General features: G+C 40.9%; 1 protein-coding gene across 2 annotated transcripts; it reads right to left on the bottom strand.

Annotated features, from left to right (window-relative positions):
• Positions 1-1,725: 1,725 nt before the first annotated feature.
• Positions 1,726-17,577, bottom strand: ackr3a (atypical chemokine receptor 3a). 2 transcript variants are annotated; one of them, XM_048534792.2, is made up of 2 exons: positions 16,752-17,577; positions 1,726-6,380 (listed from the first exon to the last, which is right to left on the bottom strand). In XM_048534792.2, the coding sequence occupies exon 2, from the start codon at positions 6,346-6,348 to the stop codon at positions 5,251-5,253; it is 1,098 nt and encodes a 365-aa protein (XP_048390749.1). In that variant the 5' UTR covers positions 6,349-6,380; positions 16,752-17,577; the 3' UTR covers positions 1,726-5,250. The 2 variants fall into 2 exon arrangements, with proteins under 2 accessions (XP_048390749.1, XP_048390751.1); XM_048534794.2 differs by having other exon boundaries at positions 17,236-17,576.
• Between the last annotated feature and the right edge of the window lie 319 nt (positions 17,578-17,896).

The raw sequence follows: 17,896 nt of genomic DNA, 5'->3' as shown, positions 1-17,896 counted from the left end.
GAAAACTTTGTTGCACATTGATCTGCTTAACCCTCACCGGAGCCCTTGTTGACTTACGTTGGATCTATTTTGTACTCTGCAGTTACTCCCTTTGTCACTTACTTGGTGGGAGAGCTTTCAGCAGGTTGTTATCTTTTCACTTGAGAAGTTCTTCTTTGTGCTTATCTATGAAGTGCAGCATTGGTTATTCATGTGTCTTTTTTCTATGAAATGCGTTGAGATGTTCTTTATATTAATGGCGCTTTAAAAATTACATTGGTCAATATAAAACCAATATTAAAACAGAGCAGAAACTGTAGGAAGTCCCTTTTAAGATCTATGTGACCTGAGGGAATCCTCAGATTATTGTTTTCAGTGAGACTCCTTACTGGGTATGGCAATGTTTGATATGTTTGTGTTAACTCATGCATGTGATGTTAAACTCCCATTCTCCTGTTTAAGATTGTAATCTCAGGCCTACATACGCCGGTAGTTATCATAAATTGTGTTGGAGAATGAAAGAAAGCAAGAGACTGAGGCAAATGCACAGTGATTGTACTTTACACAGGAGTACTGAAATTCTGTTAATGCTACGCCCAGGTCCTCCAATGATTCCCAGTTCGCTGGGCTAGCCTGGGCAATGGAGTGGTCACAGGGCCTTCAGTTTGGGAAGGGAAAATTGGCCATGTTTTCTGCTTATTAATGATCACACTAGGACGTTGACGTAAAAAAAAACTCAGGTAACTTTGTCAGAAAAAGAAGCAAGTCAAGGAAACTAAAAGAGGGAGGAAAGCCACAAGGCTAATTCTGCACTATAAATACAGGGCTGTCATAATCACTGCAGGCACTGCTTCCACATTCATATTCAGTTTGCAAAATTGAAGATGATTGACAAATCAAGGTGGAATGGGGGAACACAGTAAAACATAAATCATGGGGGTTAATTCATCATGCTTCTCTCCATCCATCCCCTGTCCATTTGTTTTCCTGGAACAGGCACATTGCCTATACAAAGTAGGCTTCCAGCAGTGACCTCACTGTTCAATGTGTACCTGGCAAAGCTCCAGAAAGACTATCGCACTACTTGAAGATGCAGTAAGGGAAAATAAATGGCAGCCACTGTTTTCCAAAGACTTTAAGACAGTTACGGAAAATGATGCTAAGTGGTGTAACCCTAAACCATAATTTTTCATCTGTTAATTCCCCTCATAAGAAATCTTCCCTACTGTTTTCAGTGAGAGATGAAAGGCCATCAAGCGTAAAACTGGAATTCTTACACTCAGGTGACAACACCAATAATCTCTTTAAACAGACTGTTGTTATAATAATAGTAGTATGGGGAGATATGATACCCTAAAATACCCCACAATCCTCCTCAGCAGCATGAGCAAACAATAAAAGTTAGAGTTCCTCTTAAAAATGATTATTTTGTTTTAATTCGACAATGATACACTTACAAACCATTCTCAAAGATGAAATAATGAAGGATCACTTTTGTAATCCAACACTGCTAGTGCGAAGCTAGATTCACAGGCAGCATATTGCAGGAAATCTGCACCAAATGTTAGAGGGCTAGGTCAGGGATGTGATATATTCTTGCATATAACAGAGAAAATCTCTTGGAGCTTGTACTTGACAAGATGGGATTCATATTTGGGTAGCCAAAATGGATTTAATATGATGCTACTTCTGTTTGTAAGAATGCAATAATTCTGTAAAACTTGACAAGGCATTTACAAAGATTAATTGCTGTATTGTATTATTTATTGAAAGACCACTGTGATACCGTATGAGATTGGTACAGTTCATACATTTTAGCATCAATGCAAGCCGGACATATCGATACATTTTCAGTGCTACTAATACCTTTACATTCAGAGATGTTTTATTGCAGGAAAACTTGTCTATCTCTGCCATACTGTTTAATGAAAACAAAGATTCATTATGAACTGCTAAACTGCTACATGGATAGTATGGTATAACATATTAACTACATTGAATATCATGGCTGTTAAAACCTGGGCTGTCTTCAACAGAACAGCTCTAGACCAAAGTTCCTCTTCGCAATTTACATTGTGTTTTCAATACATCTGAAATCTTGGTCTGGATTCCAAAATGTTTATACCCCAGAATCCATTATTCTAGGTATGATAAATCTTCTTAAGGTTATAGCCTTTAGTTCACTCTGGTTTGTCCAGATTTCCAAACTGAAGCCATATGAGCCCTTTGATTAGATACTAAACAGAAAGACAAATCTTAGGCATGTATAATTCTACTTGCAAAGGTACAATAGACTTTACAGTGTACAGATTTCAGCAAAATGTTTTTTGGTTATACACAGCAAATGTGACAAATAATGGAATAAAACCTGGCACCACTAACTGAAAACATGATCCAACTCCTTCACAATCACAGCTGGGAGATTTGTGCTGTACAATGTACGCTTCCAAAAATATGTCAGTGCAGTGATTCAGGTGCATAAAAATTAAGAGCTATGAACTTTTGATATTAGCCTTGTGGTACAAGGCTGTGCAGCAAATAGAATCCAGGCCCTTCCCATTAGGGAATAAATCAAAACTGGGAGTCAATATTTTATGTCAGGAATCAAACTGTAAGAAAATCAGGGCTTCCATGTATGTGCAGTGTTTCAGAACCTCAGGTCATTCCAAAACTCTTTGCAATCAACAAATTACTTTCAAAGTGTCATCATTGTTGTAATGTAAAAAATACGTCAACCAATCTGCACAAAGCAAGGCTCTGAAAACAGTAATGAAATAATGAGCAGATGATCTGTTTAAGTGACGCTGGTTGAAAAAACAGATTTTGGACAAAATAGCAGGTTAGGAACATGAATTCTTATTTGAACAGCACCATGGATTATTTACACCCACTGAGGGGTAAGCCCAAGTCTCAGCTTAACAGCTCATCTGAATGTCAGTGTCTCTCACAATGCAGCACTCCCTCACTATTATACTGAAGTGTCATGTAGACTGCACGCACAAGAGTCAGGAGTGTGGCTTGAATCCATGATCTTCTGACATTGAAATGGGGGTGCTATTATCTCACCTTAGGGTGATAATCTGACACCTGACACGTTAGGGGAGTGTTTTTTTGCTTTGGAGCATACTTGAAGATGACCTAGTCCTAGAATCACACAGCCCTAATTGCACAGAGGGTGACCATTCAGCTAATGGAGTACATGTCCATACAGTAATCCAGTTAGTCCTATTCCTCTATATTATCGCCAGATTTCTACACGTTTTTTTCCTTCAAGTGTCCACAGCAATTTCCTTTTGAAATCATTGATTTTCTACACTTGCACTCCCCTCTTTAGCAGTAGGGGTGATTGACGAATAAGATCATTGCCAACATTCATTACACAACATATTTACATGTCCAAAGGAGACATAAATAAAATTAATTTCCAAGTAAGAAAGCAAGCTTTTTCAACCAAGGAATGTTGTTGAATAAGTTACCAAAAAAACCATTGAAATGAACAGTTCGTGTTACACACAGCAACAGTCATAACTTGCATTTATGTATCAACTTTAAGCAAGCAAAGGTTCTTTGAACGTGTCAAGAGGTTTAAGGGGTAAAAGGGAAGCCAAACCAAAGAAGAAAATGTGAGGAGTACCAGCTGAACTCAGGAGTAGAGGGTTTTGCGGAGAGAATGCTAGGATAAGCAACCTTAATGGCTGAAAGCATGCCATTATTGATTCTGAAAAGGGTTGCAGGAAGCACAAGAACATAGAACAGTACAGAGAAGTTGAGACCAGACAAATAAGGACACAAGTAGAGCTATAGATCTGGACTAGGTGAAAATGGTAGGCAGGTACATTTCCAAGGAATTATTGAACTGCAATGATGACAGGATTACATTTAAGGAATTCTGGGAGGCTAGTCACATAAGATATGCATAGTGGTTGAGTTGAACAGTGCTTGATGTGGAATAGGAAACTCGAGGCAAGGTTTTAAATGAATCTAGATTTTGTGGTACCAAATGATGAGAGACTGGCCAGGGGAACATTGAGGAAAATGAGTTCGGTAATGACAAAGGAGGGTTCCAACAGCACATGAGCTGTCATGGAAATGGAAGAAGCATTATTTCAGAGGCAGAAATAGGCAGTCTTTCGCCTTAGATCAAATTGGATATTGCATCATGTGCATGTTAATGTGCGCAGCAACACTGTTGACAAGAAGCATGATGGAGACAGATTATCTCCCTGCTCTTAACTGCAAAATGGAAGATGACACTACAGGAATATGGAAAATTATAGATGCAAAAACATGATGAGAATTATCATTAAATTTCACCTGGGCTGTTATCTTCTACACTGGTGTTGTTCAACATAAAAAAGGCCCTATTTTAATTCTGCACAGAATGATTTTTACATTAGTTAAACTCATTTAAAATTTTCCCCACATCATTTTCTTTTGCCTTAAGTGGAGCATTATCATAATTTTAAAGACAGAATAATTATAGTGATAGTTAACATAGTCCCGTAAGGCTACTCTCTCAATCGAGGGAGATGACCTGGCAGTGAACTTAACAGGAAGATCACCACACCTTAGGTGAAGATTGGGGTCAAGACCTCAAAGATGGTGCAGGAATTGAACCCACATTTTTGGCATTACTCTTGCAAACTAACTGTCCAGTCAGTTGAAGTAACAAGAGTCACAAAATAATTATACAGTGAGGTTCAACTGAAATAATGATAGTGGGGCTCCTGTGGCACAATGATAGTTTTCCTGCCTCTGAACTATGAGGTCTGGGTTCATGCACCCCCTGCTCCAGAGGTGTACAATAACATCACTGAACAGGTAGTTTAGAAAATATTTACAAATGTGAACTCAGTGTAGTACCACCATGCTCGATATAAACTCTCCCACTGCTAGGTAGGAAATGGTCAAAGAAGAAGATTAAAACGATGATACTCTATACCCCTAGGATATCTCACCTTGTGCCTGTCTGAAAAAAAATTCATTTGGCTTATCGTAATTAGTTTTGGGGCCTATTTGTGCACAATAGGTTCATTGATTCTACATCAATTTGCTAAATCCTACAAGCTTGGAAGTCCAAATGCCCCCAATTAGAAAAATGTTTGCACCCAAAATACTCTGAATATTTGAATATATTTGAATTAAATATTGAATATTTAAACACTTGGCTACAACAGCAATTGTACAACTTAAAGAAGCATTGCATTTGCTATTGCAGTTTACTAGATGTTTAAGACTGTAACGCTTCTGCTCAAAAAAGTGAAGGTTATATTAAGCAACTGCCTCCAACATGGAGCACTCTGTTTCTGTGGTGTCCTTAAGTCTCGTTATACCAGACTTGGCAGAGTATTTGACAATGAAAGCTTTCATGAGATCATATCTATAATTTTTATTGATGAAGCTATAAAGTATGGGATTGGCACAGCAGTGCACTAGGGATAGACATTGAGTGATGTGGAAAGCAGTGTATATGAAATTTTCCAGTTGACAACTGAAAGACAAAAGGTTTAGAAACCACAAAAAATCAAGAAACAGAATTGAGTGATAGGGGAGCCAACAGATAAGGAAAATAATCACGTAGGCAAATATTATCTTCCGGCTATTTTTTCTTTCTGGGTCACTTGTGACTGGAATGGCTGTTGCTAGTAGAAAGTAGAAAATTGCAATTATGGTAAATGGAATAATAAAGCCTATGATGATGCAGATCATTTCCATCCCAGCCATCCATTCTCTGAAATTTTCTTCAGGATAAGCCAAATGGCAAATGGGGTCATCTTGGTAACTGGAAGTCACTTTCAAGAAAAAGAAATCTGGAAGAGATATGAGAAAGGCAAAAATCCAAACAAACATGCAGATAATCTTACGGATTAAATCTTTCTTATGGTCAACAGAATCTCGGAACCACACCATTGATATGTATCTGTCCACACTCATGCACGTTAGAAAGAAGATGCTCCCAAATAGATTGACACTAAAGATAAGGTGAGTACTTTTGCACATAAATTGCCCAAATGGCCAGGTGCCATGCTGAATGAGAGATGTGACCCAGAAAGGGAGAGTGACAACCACACACAGGTCCGCAATGGCTAGGTTCAGGATGTAGAAGTGGGTTTCGTATCTTGATCGCTTTGCCTTCACGTTCATATAGACCACCACAATGTTGGCCACCAAACCAATGACAAAAATCAGAATATAAAAGAAAGATATAGTGTGCAGCATCGCATTCTTAGAAAAATTGTGCAGACAGTGGAAAATCTCCCAGGTCAAACAATCAGAGTCATTTACACAAGTGGTCCAGGTCTGGTTCATTGCAGTGATGTTCTGTTCATCCCAGTAATCCCAGAGGGTGATTAAATCAGCAGTGGTCATGGTGGTCAGATATGATCGGATTTTACTGAGATCTGTAAAAACAAAAGAAAAGTCGAAAGACTTCATCTTTTTGACTCACTGAAATAATTTTATCTGCTTAGCTCAATTACCAGCATTCCTCATACATAACTTCCTCTCCCATTCTGCAAGGAAGCTGACAAGAGGGATGGTAGGTGTGATAAGGTAGTATATAATCATGATTGGCTCCCAAAAAGTGTGAAAAAATACAGAAACAATTTTTATCATCTCACCAAAACATGTCTTTAACCAGATCAGTATAACTAGACAGTTACATCAAATTTAAGATCTGAAAGATAACATAACATTCGGTTCATAACATTCCAGGAAGCAGCTAGGGAAACAAGATGCTTTCATTAAGCCATGTCTCCAACACAACTGAAATACTTTACTAAATGATTCTCATCAAATTTCTTAAGGCTGACTTCTTTCACTTCAAAAAGAAATCCCTTAAATTTCTGTACCCTTACTAAAACAAATTCTCTGGATATGGGTGTTACTGGCAAGTCAAGCATTTAATCCTGATCCCGAGTAGATTTAACTGAATTGCTTGCCAGATCACTTTTGAAAGGCAGTTCAGAGTCATGTATGTTGTGTGGAACTGTAATCACATACAGGCCAGATTAGCCAAAAACAGTAGGCTTTCCTCCATGACTGACACAAATGACTATGTTTTTTTAAGACAATTTAACAGGTTCATTATCAATTTTGTTGTTATCAACGATATCTTTCCTGATTTCTTTTTAAAAATGAACTTAAATTCTCACACTGCTATTGTGTGATTCGAACACACACTCTCTAAATTATTGGTTTGGGTCCTCTTGACTCCCAAGAATCTTCCAGTGCTACTGTTGCCTTAAAGAAAACACAAAATTGTATTCTATTTTTCTAATGAAACCAATGTTTCCACTGGAGTTACAGCAGTACAATTGCTTCATAGTATGTTTTGTTTCAGCATGTTAAATTGGTAAACATTTCATCTATTCTGTGACAGCTTTGGCTGAGTTAGTAACATGCATACTTGTGAGTCATAAAATCTAGGCTCAAGTCCCACTCCAGAACTCAAGCACAAAAATCGAAGCTGGCACTCAACTGCAATTTAATGGAAGTGATGCAATTTCTTTTTTACTTCATTCATTGTTAACTACATCAGTTATTTATTGCCCAACCTAAATGATTGGAAAAGGTGGTGGTGAGATGCTTTCTTGTACTGCTGCCTTCCATGTGGTAGGTACACCTATAGTGATGTTACGGAGCTCTAGGATTTGGACTTGGTGATGGCGATAGAACGATTATACAATTCCAAGTTAGGATGGTGTGCAGCTTGAATGGGAACTTTCAAGAGGTGATATTCCCATGCATTTGTTGAACTATCCTTTAGGGTGATAGAAGTCATGCGTTTGGAAAATGCTGTTGGAAGAGCCTGACTGAGTTAATGCAGTGTACCTTGCAAATGATAGACACTGCCGACATTTTGTGTCAGTGGTGAAGTGGTGTATGTTGAAACTTGTGGATAAGATGCCAATTCAAGTGGGCTGTTTTGCCCTCAATGTCAAGCTACGCTCATCTAGGTGAGTGGGGAGCATTCCAATGCCCTCCTAACTTATGCCTTCTAGAACGTGGGCAGGCTTTAGGAAGTCAGGACATGAATTACTCACAACAAGGTGTTGGTTAGCTCAAGTGGCTGCAAAGTGGTGTGCAATGCAGAGTGATGCCAACAGTGTGGTTTTAATTCCCACACTGACTGAGGTTACCATAAAGGACTTGCATTCTCAACCCCTCCTTCACCTGAGGTATGGTGACTCTCAGGTTAACCCCCACTAGTTGTCTCTCTCTAATGGGTGAGTAGCCTTCTTGTCTGATAGGTAAGGTCAGCATTGTCCTTACTCACTCGAATTTCTAGCCTCTGACCTGCTGTTGTAAATGCAATATTTATCCTATTGTTTCTGGTCAAAGGTAATCCAGAAGCGTTGGTAATGGATAACTTAGTGATTGTAACGTCATTATATGTCGAGGGAGATGGTTGGATTCTTTCTTATTGAAGATGGCCATTGCCTAACACTTGTATGGCATAAATGTTACTTGCCACTTATCAGCCCACTCTGAATTTTGTCAAGGTCTTGTTGCAATTGGAAATGGACTGTTTCAATATTTGAGGAGTCATGAATGGTGCTGAATTTTGTGTATTCATCAGACCTTATGATGAAAGGAAAATTACTGGTAAAGCAGCTGAAAATGGTTGGGTCTCGAACACAAGTAAGGAACTCCTGAAGTGATGGCCTATAGATCAGATAACTGTCCTCCAAAAACCACAACCATCTTCCTTTGTGTCACGTATCACTCCAAACAGTGGGGAGTTTTTCCCTGATTTACAATGACTCCAGCTTTGCTGGGATCATTAATCCTACACTCAGTCAAATGATGTCCTCATGTCAAGGACAATCGCCCTCACTTTCACACTCGATTTCAGCACGATGGCCTATGATTGGCCCAACGCCTCTTACAAGGTTAGGACCTAAATGGCTCCAGCACATTCCTAAATGAATGTCAGTGCCAAGATTATTACTAAGCAAGTGCCACTAGAAAACATGATCAATGACATTTTCCATTGCTTTGCTAATGCCTGAGGTAAATGCCTGAGACAGTAATTGGCCAGGTTGGAATTAGAATTAGAATTAGGTTTGACATCTAGGACAAAATAGGGATACATAAGTACAGTGAAAAGTGTACAAAGTTGCCATTTCCGGTGCCATCTTAGACACAAAGGTGCCTAGGTATGAAAGTTTAGATGTAAATTTGAAAAATAAGGAAATTAACTTAAAGGTTACAATCCTTCCAAAGCAAAGAAAGTGTGACAGAGAAAAAGCAGACAAGTTCGCACTGGGTTTCAACTTGGGCCCTTGCTGGTTTTCACCGCGAGGCTGGGAGTCTGTGCTGGGCTTCACCTTAAGGCCTGGAGTCCAGCATGGAGCTCCACCTTGAGTCTGCGCTAGCTAACATACCACCGCCAATGCCATCCGAGGTTGGGAGGTAAGTAGAAAGAAAAAAAAAATGAAAAGAGAAAAAAAGTGGGTGGGAAATTTGTCCTGCTTTTTGTGCATGGGATATATCTGCGCAATTTTCCAACTGCTGGGTAATGCCAGTTTTGTAGCTGTGCTGGAAGAGCTTAACAACAGGCATGTCTAGTTCTGAAGCACAAATCTTCAACACTGTTGCTGGAATGCTGTCAGGGCCCGCAGCCTTTGCAGTATCCAGTGTCTCCAGCTGTTTCTTGTTATTACGTAGAGTGAATCAAACATGAAGACTGGCACCTGTGATACTGGGACCTCATGAGATCAAGATAGATCATGCACTTGGCAAATCTTGTTGAAAATGTATGCAAATGCTTCAGCTTTATTTTTTTGCTCTGATGTGCTGGGCTCTCCTATCAAGGGCAACTGGAAATGGCAGGGCTGCAGTGATTAGGCCTGATCAGTTGTTTATGGGTTTGCTTGTTCCAGTCTATTGCTGGCTTCTTACACTGTTAGGATTGTCCTGTGTTGCAGTTTTATGAGGAGGGCAGGTTTTTTTAGGGATGCCTAGTGCTGCTCCTGTCATGCCTTTCCGCACTCTTTATTGAACCAGGGCAGATCACTCAGTTTGATGGTAGTGGTTGAGTGTGGGATTTACAGGCCATAAGATTGCTGTTTGTGTTTGAGTACAATTCTGCTGCTGCTGCTGCTGATGGCCCACAGCACCTCATGGATGCACAATCTCAAGTTGTTAGATCTTTTCAATGTCCACTCCATTTACCACAGCAACAATCTCACATAACATGCTGGAGGGCTATGCAGTCGTCAATACTGACACTGTCATAAGCAGATGCATTTGAGGCAGACAGATTGGTTAGGATGAGACAAGCATGATTTTCCCACTTTTGGCTCCTTCACCACCTAGTACAGTACCCTTAAACATTCAACCAGCACAATCAGGAGTGATGCTGCTGAGCCACTCCTGGTGATGAACATTAAACCCTCAAGTGGTGTCCAACATGGAAGTGTGTTGCTGCATCAGTAGTGGTGGGCTGTAAGTGGCACTTAGCATGAGATTTTCTTGCCTATGTTGGACCTGATACCACAAGACCTTTATAGGGTCCAGAGTCAATGTTCAGGACTTCCAGGGCAATCCCACTTGTGTTCCACTGTGCCAATGGGTAGTCTGTCCAGTTTATTCATTTTAACAGATTTGATAAGGGTTCGATACAACTTAAAAGTTTGCTAGACCGTTTCAGAAGGCATCTAATTATCAACCATAATGCTGTGCATCTGGAGTCACATGTAGGTTACACCAGATGAGATTTTCCTACCCTAATGGACATGAATGAAATGATGGGTTTTTATAACAATCAACAATGGTTTCATACAACAATTCAATTGTTTTATGGTAATCAGTAGGCCAGCTTTTGTTTTAAAAAGAAAAATCTAGATTAATTGAGCTCAATCTACCATGGTGTATTTTAGCCCGTGCCCCAGGCTATTATTCTCTTTCAATTACTAGCCCAGTGATCGTCCCACAAAAGGGCACTGATAAACAAATGGCTCTTTGTGACAATAAGTGATAGTTCTATGGCAATTACTACTGAAACTAGTATTCAATTCCAAATTGATTGACCAAATGAATTACAATGGTTAGATCTGAACCAACGCCCTATATGCTAACCTCGGCGGTTGATCTTTTGGTCCAGCAGCATTACCGCTATGCCACAACCTGTCCTTACTAATACCTCATGAATGATGGATAACAGCCATGCACATATATTGTAGTGTTTCAACAGCTCTCAAAATCATATGAAAGTGTTTTGGGTGCAATCAATTTCTTCAAAATTCAATGACTATTTAGATAGGTAATTGAGCAGACAGGTCTTGCCTACTGTGATCCCCACGCAGCACTGGGACAATCGGTTAGTGATTTTATTTTTTTGTGATATTGGTTGAAAGAAAAATGTGCAACAGCAGTCAGGAATTGAGGGGGATTTTTAAAGCCTCACGTGGACCATGGGAGCAGACAGAATGAACCTCATTTTAGGTCTTCATTTAACGGACGTACCTGCGGCAATGTTGGACTCTCTCATCCCTGCAATATCAGACTGGACCATAGTCTTGGAATGGAACTTCAACCAATAAATATCTGACTTAAACATTTGGAAGAGAGGTAGTGTGACCAAGGACAGAAGAGTTAAAAGACAATCTCACAGAGTGAAAAACCTAGCAAGTAAATTAACAATTTATTGTCATGTAAGCTACTGAGAGATGAAAATAAAAATGCAATTACCTGTTTACTGCACTCTGGAAAGAGTTAAATATAAACACATCACAGCAAACAGTGTACAGCATTCACAAATCAAAAAGGAACGAGATATTATTAAGGATCATAGAATGGTGAAGGAAGAGATTTTTCAAGGGCAAACCAATAGATAAATATGTAGAAAAGACTTTGGGAATTTTTTTAAAAGTCTGTTACCTTATCAAGCAAAATAGAAAAGGCAAGTGTTCAAATGAAAGAATAAGTGTATTTAATATGGCATATACTATATCTGAGAATTTCAAGAGGAACAGATGTGCAGTGTAAGGGTACATTTCCAAATGTTTCAGTGCTCTGGCAAGCATACTGGAAATTTGGCTACAAGCCAAAATTTGCATGGGTATGGTTCTTCTTTCATGAAAAGCAAAGCAATGGATTATAAAAAAAAAGTTTGCCTGTGAATTGGGTGTGGTCCCAAATTCCTCATATGGTGTCAGCTTGCAATGTTTTATACTAAGAGGGTCAAACAAGTATGTCAGAATTCTTTTTATCATTATGAATGAGCATGGTTATCAGCATTTCACGGAATATAAATCAAAGTGTCCTGAAAAAGAGTTAAAGCTAAATTTAATGGGATGGCTAAGACCGAACTCCTTGACAGCAGCCAATTAAGTGATGGCTGCCATCCCTAATATGGATGGTTGACTGCTCATTCACGTGCCAACAGCTTCAGCAGCAACACCAAAACGGTGCACCTGCAAGGTGAGGGTGCAGTGATGGGCCTGCACAGTCCAAAAGGGTTAAACTGGGATTGTGCAGACCAAGCTGGCAGGCCTGGGCAATCAGGATGTGTGGGGAAGAGGGTTCACCGCTGATCTTCAATGTTACGGATGCAGGGAAGGCCATAACCACCAGGGAGCCTCTCTCTGGGCTAGGACTCAGCCTCAAAAGAAAGGTCCCCCACACTCGTACCTACAGGGAGGCTGCATGAGTCTCCCCAGGGAGCAGTGAAACCCACCGCTTCCTACCACTGCCCCGCCCCATTCCCACTTCAATGCTGACAATAAGCCGGCAGAGGCGAGAAGTGGCCTTTAATTGGACACAACTAGTTAATTGGGCCTTTGGTGGGCAATGCTTCTGCCTTTTATCCTACTACCGGCAACATAGCATGGCAGTGCAAAATTATTTTGCTGATCATTTGTTGCTTTACTGCCCTTTTTTGACAATCTTCCTAACTCCCAACTGATCGCAAAGGAATGGTAAAATGCAGCCCTCACTCTATTTTAACAAAGGCCCAAATTTTTCATTGAGAACAGCAAAATCTGGACTTACATCTGTATTAGGCACCAGGACCCATCAGAAGTTCTGGCTCACACAGCGCACAATGTAATTGTTGATTAAGTTTAAACATCTGGTAGGCTGATTTGCATTGCTTAGGACACTACGTAAAAGTTTCCAACACTGAGCTCAGAGTCAAAGACTGCAGGTGGATGAAGGGTCTTACCTGATGCTTAGCCAGGAAATGCTCTGCTGGTTAATCTTTGCCTGGTGTAAGTAAATTGCTCGACTAATCCTATTGACCTGAACACATCCCGACTGACCATCATGGGTTAACAAGGTGTAGAGCTGGATCAATACAGCAGGCCAAGCAGAATCAGGGGAGCATGAAGGCTGATGTTTTGGGTCTGGACCCTCCTTCAGAAAGTGTGTTCTGAAGTGCTCGTCCAGCTCTACACCTCGTTATCTCAGATTCTCCAGCATCGGCAGTTCCTACTATCTCTGATTGGCCATCATCTCCCGAACTGACCACAGCGCAGCCCAACTGCCCACTCACTCACTCATGTACCCAACCAGGTTGAATTTTGTATTTGTCAGTGGGGTGAGGGAGTCCAAACGGAATATGAAATCTCCATTTGTTCCTACTCCAGCCATTCCAGATTGGCCACTCAAACGTTAGATGGCCGATTGTGGCTTTCTGGCGTGAAGAAGACCAATTTATAAGAACAGAGCATGGGTGGGCAGACTGTGCACTGAATTGGTATGGTAGGCCAGGATAGTATGTAAAAGTGGGGTATTGCTGTCAACAATGAAGTTGGTCACTGTTACAAATTTAAGAGCCTCCCCCTCTCTAAATGTCTCTATTTTATACTGAAGGTTCAAAAAAGCTCAAATTTTCTTTTAATTGCAGATGTTATCACCTACCCTGGGGGAATCTGCTACTACATTAAACCATTTTCCCAGGAGCCATTATTATTTCTGCCTTTGTGCTGCCTGCCATTGCTGTCATAAATGACTTCTAAACTATTTCAAGTCCCGTGCCTGTAAAATGCAGCAGTGCAACAAATAAAAACTTTCAGATGAGCGACCTGTTTAGAAGTTCACTGGCTCATTAACTGATCACTCCAAAATGCTGGACGGGGTGCCCATTTTCAGACTCCTCCCACCCGCTACCCCTAAAACTTTCAGAGAATGTTGTGATAACCTTGATCAGGGCCTATTTTTTTCTTCAAATGGGAGGGCATTCTGATTTGTGGATGTAAAATCCAGTGCAGCTCCTCACTGTTCCACATTCACTAAAAGAATTGAGACCTTTAACAGCTTATCCGGAAAGGCAACTACCGTTGTTAAAAGAGGAAAGCCTTCCATTTCCTTCAACTCTCCTGCAATCTTGGGATTTACCCTGGAGAGGCTGCACTGATCCTTTTGTGCTTCAACTGAGATTAAAGATTCGGCCAAAAATTTGGGGTTGTTCCATCACAAAACAAAGAGCTTCGAAGGCTAGGCCAATATATTGTCGTTTATCTCAAGAGGGTTGGAATATAAAAGGAGTGATGTGCTTCTGAGGCTTTATAAAGCTCTAGTTAGGCCCCATTTAGAATACTGTGTCCAATTTTGGGCCCCACACCTCAGGAAGGACATACTAGCCCTGGAGCGTGTCCAGCGGAGATTCACACGGATGATCCCTGGAATGGTAGATTTAACGTATGACGAACGGCTAAGGATCCTGGGATTGAACTCATTAGAGTTTAGAAGGGTGAGGGGAGATCTAATAGAAACTTACAAGATAATGTATGGTTTAGAAGGGGTGGACGCTAGGAAGTTGTTTCCGTTAGGCGGGGAGACTAGGACCCGTGGGCACAGCCTTAAAATTAGAGGGGATAAATTTAAAACAGAAATGAGATGACATTTCTTCAGCCAGAGAGTGGTGGGCTTGTGGAACTCATTGCCGCAGAGTGCAGTGGAGGCCGGGACGTTGGATGCCTTCAAGGCAGAGATCGACAAATTCTTGATCTCAGAAGGAATCAAGGGCTACGGGGAGAGCGCAGGGAAGTGGTGTTGAAATGCCCATCAGCCATGATTTAAATGGCGGAGTGGTCTTGATGGGCCGAATGGCCTTACTTCCACTCCTATGTCTTATGGTCTTGTATATCTAACAGGACAATCTCAGCCAGAAAGTGGGGGTGGGAGCACAAATTAATTTTAAATGTACTGTAAAACACAAGATGAAACTCAGAAGAAGCATATTTTCCTAAAGAATGATTTGAAATTTGTATTCCTGAACATAAGGAAGAGTTCAAGTGAACTGCATTTAATTTTTCTCAATGAGATGGATAGCATCAGTAACACATCTTAAATTTCTTTGCGTCTTAACTTCTCTCTGCAATGCCCGACCAAGGCAACCACATTACTGAGGATTTTGAGTCACATGCAAGTCAAACTAGGCAGGTATATCATATTTCCTAGTTCCATTGACACTGGTACAGACACTAAGCTTCAATTTCATATTTTGTAAATGGCATTTGAATTCCACTAGCTGCCATGGTAGAATTTGAACCAGCGTGTCTGACGCATGAACACAGGCAGTTGCATGACCTGTCCATTGTCAATGCTTTTCTACTTTCCTTTAGGGCATAAATTCTTCTACCAGAGTAACAAAGGTTGTGGAAATCAGAATGAAAAGGGATGACAGAAAGCTCGTGCGGAGCATAAGCACCAAAGGGAACATACTGGGGCCGAATATTTTTTTCTTTCCCATACTTCAGTATAATAAAGACTAAAATAATGCCTCAATAATAATGATAGTATTCCAGTTCCTCCTCGCTGATCCCAGCAGTAATCATGGACCCTTGGTCAGTAAGGGATCTAAAGAAATCAATGATCCTCCCGCTCATGATCAAAACTGTACTTGCTACTGGAAAATGTGAACATCATACTGTCAAGGTACAAGCAACTTGGAAATTTCAGTTGATTAAAAAAAAACACGTTACTAGCTGGCACTTGTCTTTTTTCCTGGACTGTGGTACCCTACCCATGTTTCGTGAAGAATCACTTAAGGAGGAACCATGCAAGAAGAAGTCAGGTTTACAGCCTAGCAATTCTAAAGCAAGCATAGAAGTCTGGGCAACAAAGTGTGGAGCTGGATGAACACAGCAGGTCAAGCAGCATCTCAGGAGCACAAAAGCTGACGTTTCGGGCCTAGACCCGCTCTCTGATGAAGGGTCTAGGCCCGAAATGTCAGCTTTTGTGCTCCTGAGATGCTGCTTGGCCTGCTGTGTTCATCCAGCTCCACACTTTGTTATCTTGGATTCTCCAGCATCTGCAGTTGCCATTATCTCTGATAGAAGTCTGGGCAGCACGGTGGTTAGGGTTCTTGAGGATTTGGGTTCAGTTCCAACCTTGGGCAACTGTCTGTGCAGAGACTGCACATTCTTCCTGCGTCTGGGTTTCTTCTAAGTGCTCAGGTTTCCTCCCGCTTTCACAACGATGTGCATGCTAGGGAAATTGCCCCGAGAGTCCAGGGATATGTAAATTGGGTGGATTGGCCATAGGAATTGCTGGGTTACAGGGAAAGGGTAGGGGAATGCGCCCAGGTGGGATTCTATGAGTTTAGTTTTTTTATTGACATACAACTATTCTAACTGTGCAGGAAAATGAGCACAAAAAAGTCCTTGTATCCTAATTTTGAGAAACGTGCCACTTTTGATTTAACATTTTTACAACTTGAATCCAAATCTTACATTCAGAAATAGTCTGATTTTGACCGTATTTGTTAATAATGTAAACATGGTGTGATGGCCTCAGGCAATGTGCTCTGGAGGTCTTACCTGGAGAACAGTGCGCGGCAGGAGAGTTATAACGCCTGGTTTGTTTCCTCAACAACCGAGATTGGCTGCAGTTGAATTACTCGCTGACCGACACTCGACCGCCAAGATTCGCACATGAAGCACGGTAATTCGCAGGAAGATGCTGACCGAACATTTATGAAACCGCAAGCCCCAAATTAGTCACCGAGGAAAGGAGACAGACTATCAGCCTTCACTCTCGCTCAGGCACGAATGAACCTGTAGCGCCCCAATATCAGTCATTTCTGAGACTCTTTTAAGATCAATAGCCCCAACTGCTGAGAGCTATCAAGGCTCGCCGAAAACAGTTTTAGTTGATAATCGCAGTCAGTTCGACAACTTTTCATTCGCCAGTATTTACAGTAGGCTTTACACACGGACCCTCATGGCTGTTGTCGAGTACGGAAATGATCAGAGGTTAGTTTCTGTCAAATGGATATAAGAAAACCAGAAGCTTCCACATTACCTGCAGTCCGCCCCTCTCGCTCTTCAGGGCTGTATTACTGGAAATTACTTCTGCTGTGTCGCACAGATTGTGTGTTCGCGGGAAGACGCCTCCAAATGGAACTTCGGAGTTAGTAAATGGGCAGGTCCCTCTCAGAGAAATTTGTCGACCAGGCTATCATGTTTTCAGACTTCCAGGAGTTATCTATGCTTGTGTGCTAGCCAGAGTTAATATGACAAACCAAAAACTTCTGTTTATGTACTCGTTCTTTTATAGCAAAACCGAACAGCTAAAGGACGAGATTTTAAAAAGCCTATTAATTTTACTTATTCGTAAAGCACAACGATAAATATAAAACACACTTGTAAAATTCCAGGTTAAAATAACATCTTCTTGCTGTTGTGTCGAGGCAAACATAAAACCAGAAGTGGAATTCCACTGGGAATGGACAATTGAAAGATTGGGACGTTCAATTTCTGCACATTGTGACTGGATATTAAAGGCTGGCATGAGGAATTCATGCTGGAATTAATCAGGAAGAGGTGGCCACTTGTGATTGTGAGGAACCCCAGCGCAAATGAACAGGACAGATACTGTACTTTACCGCCATTTCACATGTTGAGCGGCCAGTGAGCAGGCCAGAGGACTTCTGAAATTAAGATGCCTGGCTCAATCCCGTGGA

This window comes from Stegostoma tigrinum, chromosome 7, assembly GCF_030684315.1.
Source record: "Stegostoma tigrinum isolate sSteTig4 chromosome 7, sSteTig4.hap1, whole genome shotgun sequence".
Taxonomy (NCBI): domain Eukaryota; kingdom Metazoa; phylum Chordata; class Chondrichthyes; order Orectolobiformes; family Stegostomatidae; genus Stegostoma; species Stegostoma tigrinum.
This window is presented reverse-complemented; position numbering and strand designations above follow the sequence as displayed.